Genomic DNA, 21287 nt, shown 5'->3' on the forward strand with positions numbered 1-21287 from the left:
CTCATCGGCGGAAACTCTCTTGAAACTCCTTCAAATCAAATTATCTTATTCCTTTGTATTGTAGTTTTCAATTCAACATACACTTCTATTCCTATTTATATGTCGTGTTTACTAAAAATAAATGTTCTTTAATACTCCCTATGTTTCTAATCACTTATCCATTTTTTTTAGTTATTCCTAATTATTTGTCAATTTTGACAAATTAATAAAGGACAAAACATTATTATCTATTATATCCTCAATTAATTACTTTGAAAAAGGTCTTGAACATCTTAAATTTTTAATTTTATCCACTTCATAATTAATAGAGGTAAAATGGTAAACTTAATATGCTAATAATTAATTTATATGTCAATTCAAAAGTAGACAAGTAATTAGGAACAGAGGGAGTACTTGTCATTTCATAAAATTAATACTCCCCCCGTTTAAAAAAGAACGACCCTATTTTTTTTAGTCTGTTTAAAAAAGAATGATCCCTTTCTGTTTTTGGTAACACTTTAATTTTAACTTCCACGCAGGATTAAAGAACATTTTGGTACATTTAACATAACTTTAATTTAGACCACAAGATTAAAAAGTCTTCTTTCTTTTATTAAACTCCATTCCAAGTCGCTTGCATATCCATCATTTGAGTCTCCAACAATTATTCCAATAATTACATAACTAAGTCATCCTTTTTGAAAAGAAGGGAGTATATAAATAACGCTATTTTCTATTTTACCCTTGAGAGTTATTAGCCTTAAAAATATGAACTTGACCAACATAAGAAAATCAAATACTTAATTTATGTTCATTGATCGATTTAATCAATCAAAATAAATTAAATTTATATTCATTTACTGAAAGCTTTACTTCAAGAGATTACTAAATAAGGGTAGAATGATAAATAAACTTATCTAATTTCTTAATAAGTTGAAATCTAAAATAAAGACATATAAATAGGAATTTGAGAAATTATATGTATTTTCTTAAATTGATATCATTTTCGTTGATTTCTTGCACACTTGTCTTTATTATATTCATTTTATAATTTTGCTACGAATTTTAATTCCTTGAGATAGTGTATTGTTGAACCAACTTTGACTTATAGGAGTATATTTCGTAATCACTTTGTCAATTATTATTAAAGCTTGTACTGTTTGCTTAATAATGTTGGATCTTAAAAAGAAAATAGAGCAATTCTTTGCTACATTGACATTTCACCTACCCCCTTAAATTTCTTGATTTGCAGCCGAGTGCCAACCACCCATCTTCTTTTTTCTTCTTCTTTGGTATACTCTTTTAATCTATACTTTATTAAGTCAAGATCGTCTCGATCATAAGGTCATCAAAGAAATCGCTTGAAGCTCATATTTTCTTCTAAAGGTATATATATAAATGTATACGTATCTCTTGTACTGAAAATTGTGAAAAGAATTTTTTGGATAGAAAACTATAATAATTATTTTACCTTATTTAATATAGAGATCATTGTAATAGTTGAGAAATAAAATATTTTTTAATTGATTATACCATCATTTCTTTTGTGACTATCTATTTTATTGATCTCATTCATGTTTTGACAATTATCATGAACCAACATTATTATTCTTATATTTACTTCTTTTTTTTAATCTCGGGATAAGACACAAGTGCCCCTTTAGATTATGATCGAAATTCAGAAACACACCTAAACTTAACTAGAGTCATATTACTTCCCCCAAAACTAATTTAAAATGAAATAAGTACACCACAAACGCTGACATGACATAGAGCGTATGTATACTCTCTTATAGGCAAGTGATGATTACATAAACTTGACACATGTTAATTTTTTATTGTTAACTTTATAATTAGTTAATACATATATTTACTGATATTAAAACTTAAATGTATATTAAATTATTTTTATTTACTTCTTAAAAAATATTTATTTGAATTTCTTTCTCACTTCAATCATTTTTTAAAATTATTTATTAAATTTTCACTTTTAATTTATTTTTAAAAATTATGTGTATTTTTTTTTAAAAAAAATACTTTAAAGGTAACCTTTTAATTTTAATGTTTTAACTTTTGTAGGTTTTATTTGATTTTCTTAACTTATTTTGATACCCGTTCAAAATTAACGTAATTTAGTTACAAGACATTTAGAATTAAATTTGAAGTCAAATCAAAACGAAAGACAAAGAAAATAAAAAGAGTAAATAAAATCAATAGAAAAATAAAAGTGAAAAAACAATGAACGAAGATTTAAAAAAAACGTTTCAATATAAAGCAAACTAAATGTGTATCAAAATTTATTTACATACAAAATAAAGAAAATAAGAAATTAAATTTTTTTTGTTTTACAATATTAAAATTCTCAATATATGCTAACATATCCGAACAAAAATGATTAAAATTTTATGAATATATGCAGGTAATGATGAATAAAATGTAATATCATTAACAAATCTTAAAATTAAGACGAAAACATACCAACTAAGAGGTGCATTTTAGTGTTTAAAACCAATTTCTTGTAAGAAGCTAATAGTAAATTTTAAATTTTAGCTAGTAGTTATTAAACTTTCAATAAAATAACTATTATTTTTATAACAAAATAAATTACAAACTTATGTCAATAAAATTTTTTTGGTGTCAAGTATATACATACAATAATTCTTGTAAAATAGATGTTCATATAATATTCTTGGTGACAAGTATATACATGCAATATTCGTGGAGTCTAAGTGAGTTTATTTTATCTCTTATATTCCTCTCTTTCTATTATATAGAAGAGCTATGAGAAGGACGATCAATGACATTGTAATAATTTTAATATCATTTAAGGGTAAAATAATAATTGTATAAAATATGCTATATACTTAATTTTTACTATAATTAATAATCAAAATGAAAATTTAAAAGAATTAATACATGTGTTAGTTTTTGCTATAGGCTCATAAGGATATTATTGTAATTTTGTTTAAGTGAAAAGTTTCTATTATTTGATTAACTTCTTACAAATAATAATAAATGTGTTTTGACATATTTTAAAAAGAAATTTTTTAACTAATTAAAATAAAATGTGTTTGGATAGTTAATATTTTGTATTTTGTGGGGGATAAGCTTAAGAGTTTTCTTTACGGCATGATATCAAGTGTAGTATCAAAAAAAAATTAATTAATGTAATTTAGAATATAACATTACGATATTTGTTATTGTATATAGAAATAAAGTTTCTTTCATGATTGTTTTTGTTTTGTGGAGGCAAAAATTATTTTTTTGATAAATACTTTCAATATTTAAAGTATAACATTACGACAATTGTTATTATATATAGAAATAAAGTTGCTTTCTTGATTTTTTTAATTGTTGTGAAGTTAGAAATCAATTTTTTTAAGTATTTCTATTTATGAAAGACAATAATAAAATGTATCGCAAAATTCATCGACAAAGTCAAATACAAACACATTTGTCACGACCCAAAAATGGGCGTGATGGCACTCGTCTTATCCCACCAAGACAAGTCAGCCTAAAACTCAACCATTACAATAAAGTGCGGAAGTATAATATAAGTAACTTAATAAAACCCCCAAAACCTGGTAGTCACGTGTACAAGCCTCTAAAGTATTACAATTGATTCAAAAGAAAACTGAAGTCTCAAATGAACTTGTTTCTAGAATAGAACAAGATCATAATTAAGGAGAAGAAAGTCTGCTGCGATGGAAACAGCTATCTGACAATCTCCAAGAAGCCTCGGAAAAGAAGAGAATGACAAGTACCACAAAAATCCAGGCTTATAACCTACAAAAATTTGTAGAAGCAAGGGGTGAGTACCAAACCACACGGTACTCAGCAAGTAAACGTCTAAACACAAGCTAAGGGAATGAAATACGAGTACTCCTACCACCCCCAACCGAACCTCCACAACTACAACCTGCATAAACATCAGCCCAACCTAACAACTCACACTTTACATAGAACGTAACTCAACAAAAACATTTAGACAAATTACACATCCTCCACAACAACACTTTAACAAATTACATATCCTCCACAACAACACTTTAACAAATTATATATCCTCAACATCAACACTTAAACAAATTAGATATCCTCAATAGCAACACTTCCACAAATTTACATATCCTCAATAACACACTTCAACAAATTACATATCCTCAACAACAACACTTCAACAAATTATATATCCTCAATAACAAGCTCAGTATTCAACAATCACAAGTTCCGCAAAAAGGCAATCACTAGATCAACAAAACACAATATCAAGTTCACTAATGATAAGTATGTGCAATGTAATGGAATGCAATGTCAAGTATAATGATGCATGTCTGACCTAGTGATACACACCCGCTGTCTTTCAGTCCGGGACCCATGGGGGACATATCTGTCCATGCATCTGTCGCGGCGCACGACACGACCCTCGATAGCAGTAACCATCGCGGCGCGCGATACGTCCCTCGAAATAGAGTATCCATCGCGGCGTGCGATACGTCCCTCGAAATATAGTATCCATCGCGGCGAGCGATACGTCCCTCGAAATGGTACATCCTCTTTAAGTTATCATTCTTTCTCAATGCACATAACACTTTCACAACCATATCTCAGAATAATGCAATGACATGTTCACACAAATAATGAGGAGATGACCATTTTCATAACATTGCACAGTTCACAACCACACAAGCATGAAATCACATCAACAATGATTCAACAAGCCATCAAACTTTTCTCAACACATCACACATAAATAATTAATCACATCGCCTTTTGTTATCCCTTTTATTTCATCATTAGAATTAATCAATGTGGACAAGTCAACCCATCACCAATCCCGTTACTCCTAAACATATATCACAAGGAAATACACGCATTCCATACACTTAACAAGAGTTTAGAAATCCACTTGCCTCAAATAGTCGAACAATGACTCCAAAACTTGAGCCTTCCTCTTTTTGTTGACTTCCAAACCAATAAAACCTATTCAAATACATAACCACGATATGATTTCGAAACTAACAACATTAATATTGCTATATCTCTAGCTTAGACCCAAAACTCATCCAAATTTATAATAAAATTTCTAAATCTTTATTCCAACCAATTGATCAAATCTCATATTTTCTGAATTTCAAGTTTAGGGTTAAATCTTAATTCTCCGAATAACATAATTATAATGATTTTTATATATCATAATGCACCCACTATTTAACACATATCTCAATATATCAAAACTTGAATCCTAATATGATAATTAAATGAAAATAATTAAAGCCGAAACTAACTGCCCAACACATCAATGGCGGACTACAAAACTATCTGCTGAAACCACTTATTTTCAATGTTCCACTTCATATTTATCGTTCCACTATTAATAATCCTAATCTTGGAGTAATCATTGTCCAATGATTAGGACTAATCATTGTCCAATGATTGAACCATAATACTTATACATATTTATAACCCCAAGTTCACATATTAGTATAAATTATACACGTTTTAACCTAAAAATCTATTCCTAGTTACACAAAAATTTAATAGAAAGGATAAGAATAATTACCTTGATATCTCGAGATAAAAATATCGTTGTTTCTCCTCCTTTTTCCTTTTCTTTTCTCCCTTTTTTTTCTTTTCTTTATCTACGTATTTTTTTTTGTTTCTGTTTGTTCTTTTTCTTCAACTTTAGCCGCTTGAGGCTTTTAACCTTTTAGGGCACTTTGCCCTTTTATTATTATTATTTTATTTATTTACTTAATTTTCTTTTCTATTTATTTTTTTTCTTTTTTTTTCCAATTATTTTTAGCAACAAAATAATCCTTTATTAAATCAGAGAATCATATCAGTCACTCTTATAAGTCATAAATTATTTATCAAAACTATTAAAAAGATTAATATAAAATAATAGTTGGAATTTCTAAAACGACTAAGAGGGTCGTTACAACATTATACTTAAGTTGAAGCAGTAGAGATTTGAAAGGCTTTAAGACAATCTTTACGAATTGATTGATTAATGATTATTATTTTATTAGATGAAAAATTTATGGTGCAAATATCACAAAATGAAGTTAATAACATTGTGAAAAATAGATACCACTTGCGAATATATATGAAGACCGATGAATTTTTTCAAAGATTTCAACATTTTATATATTCCTTGAACATGAAATGTTTTAACACATAATCTAACACAATTCTCTATTTCCTTACTGCAAAGAAAATTTTAGAATCAAAATTTCTCAATTTAGGTTATAAACGACACATTTATGTCATGTGACTATTTGAAATAGATTACAAAGTAATATATTCAAGTTGTTTACTAAAGAAAAAAATAGTATAAAGTACAAAAATTTCATATCTTTGGTGGCTAATTACATCATATTCGAGAAGTTTTCTCAATTACAAAAATCTCAAATTTTTCATTCATCTCAAATATATTCCTTGGTTGTCCAATACATTGCAAATGACATTATTTCGGAGAAGGGATGTATTCGAGAAGGGATAGATATGTATCCGAGAGGAAATAGATGTATCCAAGAGAAAATAGAGATGCATCTGAGAGAGGACTATAATATTTTAAGTTGTGAATTTATCTAATTTTTTCAACAAAATATGTGAAATTATATTGGGCCCGTATTATGGGCCTTAAAATATCTAGTATTATATAGAAGAGTCATGATGTAGACGATCAATGACAACATTATTATGGACAAAATTTTAAATTTGTAATTGTATAAATAATTTTTTAGACGAATCCAATTTTCCTTTTCAAGAGTGACAAAAAGTTTTGTTTCATGTGTGGCCCACAAACTCATTTTATTTTATTTTTAAAAATCAATTTGTATTTGTTTGATTATAATAATAATGTGAAAAATATATTTGCTTTTATACTCTTGACAATTTAAATCGTTCATCTATGTTTATTACTACTACAACATATTTAGTATAATCCTACAATCTTCCATATATGTAATTTCCTTTTAAATTATATATATAATATTTTTAAAACATAAGTATTCATATAGTTTTAATTAACCTATTTTATCCAAAATAATATTTATTTTGTCTTAATTTCATGTATGTTTGCTTTTTTAATTATATATAACGTTTTTTAAACATAATTATTCATATAATTTTATTTAATCTATTTTATCTCCAACATAATATTTATTTATCTTTAAAAATTGTGACTTAAATAAGTAAACAAAAATAGCACAATTCTAAAGAGATTAAAAAAAGAAGAATATAGAGTTGATAATGTAAGAATTGATACATAATGATCGCATAATTGTAATTTAAGAAAATACATAACCAATTGACTGGATAAATTTTGAAATAGTATAAATATATGGAATAAAAAATTAACTTGTCATAGAATTATATATCATATACTTAGGAAACTTCCACATTATATAAACTATAAATTGACCTTCATATAATAGTGAGTTGCTCTTTTTAGTCTTGATTTCTACTTTTATAATCTTGAGTTATGATAAATTAGTGCCATTTGTCGAGAATAAGAAGCATATTAAATATTAGATTATGAATTTTTTACAATTTAAAAATAGATAGTTTCACAATTCATATCAATACTTGAATTTCAGAATTAAGTTACTTTATTATCTTATTTATATTAAAATTTTAGTTATTATCGATTAGATATTGATTAAAAAAAACTATAAAACATAATTGTGAAAAAGTTTAGCATTTTCATTTTAGATTTTGTTAAACAACAAAATAGTTAAATTTAAAAAAAAAACTTAACTAAAATTTGTACTCATTCCTTTTCGATTTATGTAATATTTATTTGACTTAAAATGAAATTAATATATATATATATATATATATATTGATAACAACATAAAGAAGTTATTTAAAAAATACTGCTCCCTCTATTTCAAATAACGTGACACTTTTCGTTCTTCGAAAGTCAAATAAATTAATTTTGATCGACAATTGTGCGTGGAATCTTCAAATTTTAATGAAACTTATAAATTTGTAAACTAGGTAAAAAACACTATAAGTCACAATAATTAATAACTAAATATTTAAAAGATCTACGAAAAACTTACGGTTGAAAAACTTACGGTTAAAAAACTTAATTTTTTTTATATCACATATCTAAAAGGCAAAAGTATTCATTACCCCTTGAACTTGAAATTTTTTATTCGGTGTACACCTAAACTATTTTCTGTTTTAATTACCCCCTCAAACTTGTTTATTCCACCATCGCGTACACCTTTTTTGTCCACTGTTACTATTGTGAATACACGCGCGCGCCAGCTGACAAAAGTGGTGATGATGTGGATTTCCACCTAGATAAATAATACCACCTAGATAAATTAAAATGTAAAAAAAATAAATATCGTATTCCAACAAGTCAGCAAAAAGCTCTATTCTTCCATGGCGGAACTTACCAATCATGAAGTTGTCATAGTAATGGTTCCATTACCAGCACAAGGCCATATAAACCAACTCCTCCACCTCTCCCGCCTCATCTCCGCCTATCACTTCCCACTCACTTCAACGAAACCACCGTCCACCTACGTCAAGCAAAAAATCTCATCCATGGCTAAAATCCACTCTCCACCTCCACCGTCAAATTTCATGAATTTTCGATCCCAAATTACGAAACCCCACTTCGCTTCCAAATACATACATTTTCTGATGAACAAAATTAAGGAATTAGCAATTGGATTGGAGAAAAGTGAGGATAAAAAATCATATGGATAATGAGGGAAGCTGCTTCAAGTTCGGGGGCAATGAAAACTTCTGTCAATATTAAAAAAAGAGAGAGGAGAATTTACGTTTTTGCTACCGTTGTAGCTTTATAACGTGACAAAAAATTACTTTCTATCACACCAAATAGAGTGTGATTTCAATTTCTACGCCACGTGGATAGAGGTGCACGCGTTGGATGAATAAATAAATTTGGGTGTAATTCAAACGAAATAAAATTTAGATGTATACCGAATAAAAAGTTTTAAGTTCAGGGAGGATAATGAATACTTTTACCTATCTAAAATAAAGAAATAATATGTATTGGACCCGTGCCGCATGTGCCCAAGTATATATAACAAAATAAAGAAATTATATGTAGTGGACCCGTGCTGCATGTGCCTAGTATATATATATATACTAGGTAGACCTGGCCCGTGCAACATTGAAAGATATTTGCAAGCTAAATGCTTGTATACATAGCGAGACACACATATTTCGTTCACATGTTGCACTATATAGTGTTGTATCTTTCCATACATTACAATATTTGAAAAGAAGTATCCGCAGAGAATGGAAAATTAGTTCAGATTCAAAGTCGAATATTTAACTATACATGTCTTCTTTCTTATAGCAAGTCAGGGTTCCCTTCACATCAATCAAAGTTTTAATCTAATAAATTTCTCTATCTTTTCCAGTAGCTTTGTAATAACCTGCAACAGTTGTCCAATTTGTCCTCAGCCCTGTTGGGAGCATTTTTGTCTCTTATACATGGAAAATACCATTCTTTTTAATTACCCTATTTTTGAGTTCCCTACATTCCAACCCAATAACGGCCAAGAAAAAATCATGCCACAACTAATACTAATTAAATTGAGGTCAATTACATAAATATTAATAGATTATAACAAGAGAAATATAACACTTGGAATGCTCAACTATCAAGTAAAAACATCTGTAAGCCACCATTAAGATTGGTGATATTTTTTTTACAGATTCATTATATTTTCGCATATGAAGATGTGAAGTATTCAGTTGATTGAAACAGAAACCTGGGCAAGTTGCAATCCTTAGGCTGCCAACGCCATTTGGTATAGAAATTATCAGGTCTACCATTCTCAGAACAACAAAAACCTTCATCCAAAAACATACAATCTTCTGATAGATAAAGTGGATAACTCTCATCCCACACCCAATTCCCATCAAAAATATCACAATCATTTTCAAGAAACCCCACTTTATCATCATTTCTGCTTCTACTACTACTATTTTTTAGTACTAAAGAAGAATCATTAAGACCGAACCAGGTAACAAAAAAAGAATGCCCACGCAAGTGAGAACCAGTAGTATCCACAGTTCTATAATCTAACAAGAAGATAAATAAGTATAAGCCAAGAACAAAAAACAAGAACCCAAAAAGTGTTAACAATGGCTCAATAGAGGCTTCAAACGCTTGAATTTCTTGAAAAAATTGAAATGGGTCATTGAGTTAAAGAATTTTGGACATGGGTTTCCACTCATCTCTGTTTTTCACTACAGAAAAATTCAATCTTTGGAAGCAAAATAACACAAATTTCAAAGAAAATGACCCCAAAAACTCAAATTTTTAAATCAATAAAACTTGACCAAAAAAAAAATAAAATTGTGCTCATATAGAAAAGAACAACAATTAATTATAAGCCAAGAACAGCACAAAAACTTTTCGAGAACAACAACAATGGAAAATAAGTGAAGATGAAGGGACACGTAAACAATGATGTGTCCACCTTTCACAGAAACACTAAGCTATGTGAAAAGACAAATATACCCTCAGATTTGAAAAAAAAGACATTAACCACGCATGTTGAAATAAGCCTTTTCTATAATAGTAGTAAAGTAAAGTAAAGTAATATATATTGATAACAAACACCAAAGGTGAGAACAAGTAGAAAAAACTACCAAACTTATTATTTTCCCATTTATCTTTCTTTGTTATTTCATTAACACGACTTCCTCTGAGTGATTGCCCTTCTATTTAAGCACAATTTCTCTTCATTATAAACTAACACTTTTTGAGTTTAGAGTTATACAGACTCAAACTTCTTCATTCTTTTATGGGGTAGGGTAGTTGAACTCCGACTCTTCAATTTTGTACATAATTGTTTCTTATCTGAAATTAGTATTCTCTGTTCCTTCCTATTTATTCATTTTCTCATCTTTCTATGAATTCAAAATAGTATATCATTGATTTTACTTATTTTGTCAATCATCAAAAACAGAGCAATCTTACTTCAATTCCTGTTATCTTAATTCCTCTGTAACTTGTAGGTCTCAAGCTATGGCTTCGAAGGTATCAATCATGTCCACATGGACGGTTAAGGCTGCTGGAAGGAGTGTGATTGATGATTGTGAGATCATCGAGTTGACACCGTGGGACATTCTCGAGCTTCAAATTGAGTATGGTCAAGGTGGAGTCCTCTGTTACATGCCTACATCTCAACAAATGAAAGATATAACAAAAGCAACCAATACTACATCCTTGATGGATCATCTTAGAGTTTCACTATCTCGAGTTTTGGATTTCTTTCCTCCATTGTGCGGCCGCCTTGAGGCAGAAGAAGAGCAGAGTGGTGGTTTCTTCATTAAATGTAACGACGCTGGTGTTCAATTCAATCATGCCGTAGCTGATGGTGTTACAGTTGATGACATTATGGATCAATCAAAATGCGTTCCTCATGTGGTACGTGATTTTTTCCCATTAAATGGAGTGCGAAACATAGAGGCTACATCCAAACCATTTTTAGGTGTGCAAGTAACAGAGCTTGTTGATGGCATTTTCATTGGATGCACAGCCAATCATTCATTACTTGACGGATCTTCTTTTTGGCATTTTTTTACTTCTTGGGCTGAGATATCTCGCGGTTTTAATGTCATATCACAAATCCCCTTTCTCAAACGTCAATTCCCTTTCGAAATTGACAATTTCTCTAATCGCATTTGCATACCAAATGAAAGAATCAATAGCAATAGCGATAGCACACATGAACATGATCCACCAGCATTGCAAGATAAGATATTTCATTTTACCAAAGAAAGTATAGCCAAGCTAAAATCAAAGGCCAATCTTGAAATGAAAACCACCAAGATATCTTCTCTTCAAGCTGTGTTAGCTCATGTTTGGCAATCCATTATACGTTGTCGTAATCTGGATCACAACGAAGAGACTACTTTTGAGGTACCAATGGACATGAGGAAAAGATTGAATCCTCCTTTACCTGAAGGATTCTTTGGAAATGCAATTTACCCTGCAACCGTAACGGTGAAGGCAGGGGACCTACTGAAGGACGGGGGATTCGAATGGGCTGCTTTACAAATAAATGAGATGATTGCTTCTCATGATCATGAAAAATTCAAGAGCGTATACGAGAACTGGATGAAGGATCCGGAGATAACAAAACTAGGTGATTTGCCAAGGAATTACTTCATGTTGCACAACTCTCCGCGATTCAATTATAATAAGTATGATTTTGGTTGGGGAAAACCAATTGCACAGAGAGGTGGGATGTCAAATATGTTGGAGGGGAAAATTGATGTGTCACCTGGGATTGAAGAAGGGAGTATGATCTTTGAGATTTGTCTTTCTCCAAAGACAATACAAGCATTGGAGGAACACAACATGTTTGTTGATGTGGAATGAACAATTAAATTAGTAAGTAGTGTATCCATATTATGCATGAAATGAATAAGGAGAAAATGTAGTGTCTACATTTTTTTATGAATCTTTTGTCATCACCTGCTGTTTGTATTTGAGAGGCTGTTTTTATGTTTTTGATTTGAGAAGGGTTACATTCTCTTCTAGTTGTGGTAAATATGTGCTTATTGCATATTACCATAATATAAGTTTTTTGTTATATTATTTATCACGTTTACGGTTTGCAATTTGTAAGCTTCCACATGACGCCTAATCACTTTCGAACCCAACATAACACTAGTAATTGTCCACTTATTGAATCAATGAATAATTTTACACTTAGTTTCCGTATTACACTCTGTAAAGCTCCATTACTAAGAAAAATAGAAATGTCAAGCTTCGTTGTTTCAATACATGCAGTATGTGTTTATATCAATCATTCACTTTCGACTTTAAGCTATTAGTGACATAAATTTTCAGTCTTCATTGTTACCACATTTCTGATGAACTATCAATAAGGAGATTAATTAACAAGGCTTTCATTGAAAAAGTTTTTTGCTTTAAAATGCTATTTAAGTTCCATAATCTATCATGAAAAACAGAACGAGACAAAAATAAAAATTTCATTCTTATATAACACTAACAAACAGTAAAAACAAATAACATGCACATATGTGGATAATAATGATAATCCTTAGGATTTTTAGTGAAACTAATGGTCAACATTTTTTAGTAACCATGCAAGATTTTGTTATTTGAGTTACTGGCAATCTTCATAATTTTATAAATCATTTATTAAAACTAATGGTCAACAAGAGATTTGACACATACCAAACATTAATTATTAGACAAGTGGTACTTATTTTGGAAAAACTTTGCAAAGTTGGTTTAAATCATACAAATCTGTGACTTCTTGTTCTTCTTCTTTCTAATTTGAATGGACGGGACATTTTCATTTAAGCTTAAGTCAATAAAAAGGGATTTAGAACTTTGAAAAGTCTAGATAGATGGTATCGTTTGATAAAATGCATCAGTAAAAAATAATATATGTATTATTTTTGTTTAGTAATATCTTATTTGGCATACGTTTTTATTAGAATGATAATAAAAATCAGGCCAGTCCGCAGTCATGAAAACCAGACCTAGGTCTTAATCCCTAAATTCAAGTCTCATATGAAGAAAGAAGAGAAACAGGTCGCTGGACCTGTTTCCTAAGTCAAGTCTCATATGAAAAATGAAGAGAAACAGGTCGCAGGTCCTGTTCCTAAATCAAATTCGACCCAACATTCATGAGCATGAAGAAGGAACCTGAGGATCAGCTGACTGCAGGTTTACACTTGCTGCAGACACGTCAGTCATCTTTGTTGGACATATTCCAATCGTCAGCTTCTTTCTTCTTCAACAATGACAGACTTCATTGTTTCTATAAATGTAGTATGAATTTAGATTAATCATTCACTTCGACTTCAAATTATTAGTGACATAATTTTTCAGTCTTTTAGTTACCACATGTCTGATTAACTATCAATAAGGAAATTAACGAGGCTTTCAACAAACGATTTTGCTTTAAGATGCTATTTTGAGTTTAATAACTTCCGATTATTTGGTTGAATCATTATTTAGACCGTATATCATGAAAAAACTTAACAAAAAAATAACATGCACATGTGTGGATAATAATCATTGTTCTTAATTAGGATTAATAGTGAAACTAATGATCAATCTTCAAATTTTTAAAGATTATTTATTAAAAAAAATCTAATGATCAACAATGCTAATAAAGAGATTTTACACATAATTTGATAGACACTATCGAGGGAGCCCCAAATATTAATTATTAGACAATTGATACTATTTGAAAAAAAAATTTGCAAATTTTGTTAGATTATACAAATCTTTGCGGGACTATCACTTTGACTTTTTCTTCTTCTTTCTAATTTGAATGAAAGGGACACTTTTATTTAAGTTTGAGTCAATAAAAAGGGGATTATTTATTTATTTTAATATTTAGGGCTTTGAAAATTCTAGATAGTAAGGTATCGTTTATAAAATGCATAGGTAAAAATAATATATGTATTATTTTTGTTTTTTTCTTTATTAATATCTTATTTGATAAGGAGTTGATAGATATATAAATATATTTATTCATAGTTTATATTGCTCTAGAAGCAGAAAGGTATTTAGCTAGCATTTGGTCATAGGTTTTTAAATATTCTTTACAAATATTATTTGAATGAAATTTAATCATGTGTTTGGTCATAGTATTTAGAAAACATATTTCATTTTTTAGAAAAATATAATTTATACCCATAAATTTTAAAAACTATCAAACGTAACCATATGTTTGTCTTTTTTACATTATTTTAATTTGAGGAATAGTTTTTAATAGTAACAAATAAGAATCAAAGGAATTCATAATAAACAATCAAAATGTCCAAAAGCAAAATTATCATCTTACCAATCATTGGATTTTAACACAACTGAAAGCCACCGTAAATATAGAATGCGTATGTTCAAGAAAACTATTGGGCTTAGTGCCACATAAATGTAAATGTACCTCTCATTTTTATTTGAAAATTAAATTGCTAAATCTCATATTTTATAAATTGTTGAAAAATAAAAAAATGAAACAAAAGGGTGAAAATGAACACCTATGTATGTGTTTGCAAACTATGTAGTTAAACAACAAAGTAAAACAATCAAAATCTTCCATTCAAACCAATAATCTCTTAGCAAACTTTATTTAAATTTCTTATATTTAAATAAAAGTATATTGCATAAACTATTCAGCTATCACCTAACTCATCATGTATTAATAGAATTTTTGTCAATTAAGTATCACTTGAAAGAATAAGGCGGAACTCATCGGTGGTCTCCTTAAGTTGGTATCAATTTTCACTTAAACACTTCAACTAAACTTTGTTCATTTTAGACACCTCATGTCATATCCCGCTATGTCATTTTGACACTTTTTGCTGAGATGTCATAGAGAATGTAATACACTCATTACTGACTCGTGAAAGACTTGTTAAATCATTTATATTTATTCTTTTCATCTTCTTCCTCATTTTTCAGCCATCATCTCCCAAAACGTAAAACTCTTTTTATGAAGAAATAAATTTGGTAATGCTTCAGGCTAAAAAACTGAATTTAAACCCATTGAACTCATAATACAATGATATAACAAAAATCAAAAGAAGACAATGTAAAAATCACTGCTATAATAAAGAAGAAGAAAAATGGAAAGTCACAAATTCATGAATAATCTCAAATTAGATTTGAGTAGGGGTATGTGTGGGTTTGTATTCTAGTCGAGAAGATGATGTGGGTGGCGAAGGGGTTGGGGTTAGGATGGATAAAGGCGGAGAAGATATTGGGTGGGTGGGGGGAGAAAGGAGAAAATGCAGGGGTTGGGTGCGTGGGGTGGAGAAGATGACCTGGGTGGGGTTGGGTTATTTTATTTTTGAAATTTTTTAGGCAAAAATTTCACATGTTATGCACTCATTGGTCACTTCTTTTTTGTAATAAAAATCATTACACTACAAAAGGAATCTCAATTACCAACAAAAAAGTTCGTTAGTAAATTGATCAAATCGATTGGCAAATTGAGTTACCAACCAAATGCCAATTTATATTAATCCGTTGCTAAAGAGCTCGTCGGTAAATATTACCAACTAATTTAATTTGTTGGTAAACTTTCCAACCAAAAATCAGTTGGTAAACACCCAAAGATGTTGTTACAAAATTTTAAAATATGACTCTAAAATTTCTCTTTACTAACGAATTGAAAAGGAGTTAGTAACGTTTTTTCTTCATTTTCAATTCATACATTGGTAATTGGTTGGTAATTTTAGTAACAAAAACTTTGTGTTGGTAATTTGCCAATAAATTTTAAATACTTTTTTTAATTTTCCATATGGTGTTCGGTACCCACATTGGAGCCCGACTAAATCTGGATTCATGCCGGAAAGTCCCACATTGGATGGTAAGCACTCCCTAACAAAGATGATTATGTACCCAACGAGAATTGAACCTGAGAACTCTTGGTTAAAGATGCAGGAGTATTTACCATTACACCACAACCCTTGTTTATAATAAATTTTAAATACTTTAGTATGATTATTTATTTTTCTAATAAATTTACCAATTGATTGTTAGCTTATTGATAATATATTATGCAAGTTCAATGTTAGCTTAGTAATTGATTGACAATATGTTCAAAATATTTTTAACTGGATGATTATTTAATAGTAAAATATTTATTAAATTATTGCATTTAATAATCTAAGCATAAGAATATAAATACAAAAATAGTAATCAATTTTATACATCGTATTTGAATGAAACAATGCAAAATCTATGACAACAAGTTAAACTAATCTCAACATGAAGCATATCATTATATCAAAAAATTTGATTTGAGCACGTTTTTCAAAAAATATTGACCAAGTCTAAATTTTGGCCAAAAAGTTAAAACTACTAACAACACAAACTGAAAATGGAAATCTCAAAACCTAACACAACCATATTGTTAGATATAAAAATGATCTTTCGAAGCTAATCGAACTGATAGAAATTTCATCAGAGCACGTTTACAAAAATACGAAGCAAAATCAAATTTTGCTAAAAGTTAAAAGTTAAATCGCCTAACGGTACAAACTAGATATGAAAATCTCAAAATCCAAACCAGTCATCCTATAAAGCGAAAAATGACCTTTCATACCTAACTCCGCTGACGAAATTCAAATTTGAGCATGTTTTTCAAAAAAAATTGACTTAATTCAAATTTTAGCCAAATGTTAAAATTTAAAACCTTAACGACACAAACTTAAACTAAGTCTCAAATCCCGAACCAACCATCCTATGAGATCAAAACTGAACTTATATGGCTATCTGCGGTGACAAAATTTCAATTCGAGCACTATTACCAAAAATATTGACCAAAGTAAAATTTTGGCCAAAACTTAAAAGTTAAAATATCTTACGACACAAACTAAAGTTGGAAGCCTCAAAATCCGAACCCTCTATCTTATTACATCAAAAATAACTTTTCGCATCTAAGTGTTCTTATCTGGGTACGTTATCAAATATATTGACTAAAGTTAAATTTTTGCCAAAATTTATATGTTAAGACACCTAACGGCACACAGGAAAAATGAAAGCCTCAAAACTCACACCAACCATCCTACTAGATAAAAAATTACCTTTGGAGTTTATTACGCTAACGAAATTCTCATCTGAGTACGTTCAAAAAAATATTGACCAAATTCAAATTTTTACCGAAACATAAACTTTAAAACATATAACGGCATAAACAAAAATGAAAGCCTCAAAACATGAACCAACCTTCCCGTTAGATAAAAAACTACTTTTCAAAACTAATACAGTGACGGAGTTCAAATCTGAGCACATTTACCAAAAATATTGATCAAAGTCAAGTTTTGGTTAAAAATTAAAACGCCTTACGACACGAACTAAATATGAAAGCCTCAACACTAGACGATGATTTACCAAAAAACTTAACTTCAATTGGTAATTTACCAATTATTAAAATATAAATTAGTAATTAATATTTTACCAATAAATTTTATCAGAGTTGGTAATAGTTATTTTTCAACTAAATATTCATATGTAATATTACCAACTAATAATTAATATATTGATAAATTTTACCAATGAATTAGTGATCGGTTGTATATTACTAACTATTTTAATGACGTTAGTAATTTACTAACTGTAATCTTTATTTGTCGGAAAAATTTCCAACTAATTTGATATTGGTTGACAAGTTTACCAAACAATTACATTTCTTTACTAATTTACCAACACATTTATATTTGGTTGGTAATTTAGCAACACAATCTTGTCGTTGGTAAATGTTTGGTTAGTAATTCATTGGTAACATGTTAATAAATTATATAAACAATTTTTTGTCATATTTACCAATCAATATATACTTCGTTGGTAATATTACCAACAAAAGGTGTGCCTTAGTAATATTTCTGTTTGTAATCCATTGATAAAAGGTTGCTAAATTTGGCGCCATTTTTTCCCGCCGTATTTACCAACTAAAATACTTAGTTACTAATAAGTTGGTAATATGGTAGAATTTCCTTGTTAAGTTTTAAAATATTATTCGGTTAGAAATATGTTGGTAATTTGTTAGTAGAATACTAACCAACTTAAGTTGTTAGTAAAATCTGTTGGCAATTTGAGATTTTTTTGTAGTGTTATTTGAGAATTATTTTTTTATATATTTGTCACGTGCCTTCATTTAATTCGTCATTTTGACATATCATCAGCAAGAGTACTACAATCACTTAAATATTTGATAAGTGTCAAAATGACACAATGGACCATGAAATGAGTGTCTAACATGAAACAAACTCCAGTTAAAGTGTCTACGTGAAAGTTGGTGTCAACTTTAAGGGTCTACCGATGGATTCCACCAAAGAATAATAACACAAAAAAATAAAGAAATAAATTCCACAACAATGCCAAATGATACAGAATTACATAAAAAATGGATTGCATGCCAAATTTATTTTTGGACAATCATACCTTAACTACAAATGAAAAAGAAAAAATTTAAAATCATAAGGTAACATAAAAAAGTTCGAAGGAATATATATGTCATATCTTATGCGTCTAAGCTATTGTAAGAAAACTTCTCTTTTTAATTTTATAATGAAACTATATGTTCGTTTCCTCGGTTAGATACTAGACGACATGTATCTATGAAACGATCATTTTCGGACGTTTTGAGCACTTATGTCACAAAATACTTTTCGATAGATTTAAATGGGTATTTTGGACTATTCCTAATTATAATTATAAAATTAGTGGGGTAATTTTAATAATTAATATACTTTGTGGTTAAAGAAGATAACATAAAAATTAGTAGTAGCTTATTTTTACCATTTTTATGATTAGTCATATAATAAGTAGGATTAATATTTTTCTTGGTGATACCAAAAACTGTTCAAGACTCTTGTTTTCTTTTGGTGGCGGCGCCGCGGATAAATACCGATAGGAAAAAGGTAAAAACTTCATCTAATACTCAAATTTATTTTATAAGCAATGAATAATAGTTTGGTGGGTATTAATTCTTGTTAATATTGTTTAATTGTACTGAAAGTGAGGAAGGTTAATGTATTATAATATATATATTATATGTGTATGAAATTGGAAAGAAAGTGAGGAATGTTAATGTATTATAATAAATATATATATATTTATTTATTTATTTATTTATATTATATTGTTTGATAGAGAATGAATTAAGGGACAAATCTGCAAATGGATTGCTACTAACGTTGAGGAAAAAGAGAATTAATGCATGTGTGCCACTGGTCTCGTGACCAGTGGCTTTAATTGTTAATGTTATATTATGAACTAAGGGACAATCTGCAAATGGATTACTACTAACGATTAGGAAAAAGAGAATTAATGCATGTGTGCCACTGGTCTCGTGACCAGTGGCTTCAATTGTTAATGTTAGTGGGAAATTAGGATACACTAATGGTAAGGCCCTGCATGTTTCATGTATGTAGGTTAAGTGTGGTTCCCATGTAAATTGGGTAAATTTTCGATTCTTTTCTTAAAGTTATCCTATTACGTAATTAGATATTAGGTGTGTTGTATTAGTGAAATACTATTAAGTTATGTTAACTGGAGGAACTAAGATTTACCCTTAGGTTTAAACTTTAGTAAATTGGTTATAGAATTAGATGAGCTTTTGGGTCTAGGCTAGACATAAAATAAAATTGAGTGTTTATAGACTCATCAACTTACAAGTTAACATATACTTGATAGATTGGAGAAGTTCGGAGGCAATAAGGATAGGAAAGGCATTGAATGACTAGTTTCTTGACTTCGATTCTTCGGTGGAGGTAGGTTATGATTTATTTCTATTTGATATATAAACTCTCAATAGCGATTGATATGTATTGAGTGATATTGTAAAGTCTCTTCTGTACTTGATTGTGTGGTTGTATGTTTTGATTGTGTGGTTTGTGGTTGGCCTAGTGGTTGTATGTTTTGATTGTGTGGTTTGTGGTTGGCCTAAAATTATGAGACTGTTGAATTTCTAATCTTGAACCCTCTCTATTAAAATGACGCCTTGAATAAAGAAGGCTTTATGAAATAAAATAAGGAGATAATTGGATCGGAGTGTCACGTTTTGACATGGTATTATGGGATCAGAGTGTCACGTTCCGACGCAATAACATTAAAGGCAATGAATCTTTAAGTAACTTAATATACTTAATCTCAAAGAACCTATTTTCCAAATGAGTATGGTGTGGAGGCATGAGTCCTCATAGGTGTGCTTGATGTTGTGACTGATGGTGTACCTAATATGGTGTTGTTGTTGTCAATGGTTCATGTGTTTGTTGCTTGCCACCTGTTAAGTATTGTAGTTGATTTTATATTATTATTCAATATATATTGATTTCTATTTTGAGTTGACCGATGATACCTACTCAGTACGTGTTCCTCGTACTGACCCCTACTCGTATTTTCTTCTCAGTTCTTTTAAGAAGTGCAGCAAGTGTACCATCGACTTTGACTCGCCCTCAGCTCTAGCCAGTCTTCAGCATATCAGAGTTTAGGTTGAGCTATTAATTCTAGCTCGTGCTGGATTCTCTCATTCACGTCTTGATGTCTTTGAATTTCGGACATGGGCCATCTTTTTGCTTATTTTGGCTTCTTAAACACTTTTAGAGTTGGTAATTTGGAAATAGATGTCCTTGATGTGATGACTATCAGATTTTGGGATAATAAGTATTAAACTTTAGAAACTTAATTGAATTGGTTACTTAATAACTTTGGAGCTTCTGCATTATTTTGCTATTTATAGTTGAATTATTGGTATATGTTGGGGTTCAGACTTGTTGGTTCGCCCACCTAGGGGGGGTAA

General features: G+C 29.6%; 1 protein-coding gene and 1 long non-coding RNA gene across 2 annotated transcripts; one reads left to right on the forward strand and one right to left on the reverse strand.

Annotated features, from left to right (window-relative positions):
• Positions 1-8012: 8012 nt before the first annotated feature.
• LOC138341727 (uncharacterized) lies at positions 8013-10618 on the reverse strand. The gene is made up of 2 exons (XR_011214602.1): positions 8397-10618; positions 8013-8312 (listed from the first exon to the last, which is right to left on the reverse strand). It is a non-coding gene; the product is annotated as an uncharacterized lncRNA (long non-coding RNA).
• LOC101249525 (uncharacterized acetyltransferase At3g50280-like) lies at positions 10595-12592 on the forward strand. Its single transcript, XM_069293365.1, has 2 exons — positions 10595-10795; positions 11005-12592. Exons 1-2 carry the CDS (start codon positions 10791-10793, stop codon positions 12371-12373), a joined length of 1374 nt encoding a protein of 457 aa, XP_069149466.1. The 5' UTR covers positions 10595-10790; the 3' UTR covers positions 12374-12592.
• The last annotated feature ends 8695 nt before the right edge of the window (positions 12593-21287 follow it).

This window comes from Solanum lycopersicum, chromosome 2 (genome assembly GCF_036512215.1).
Source record: "Solanum lycopersicum chromosome 2, SLM_r2.1".
In the NCBI taxonomy this organism is placed as follows: Eukaryota; Viridiplantae; Streptophyta; class Magnoliopsida; order Solanales; family Solanaceae; genus Solanum; species Solanum lycopersicum.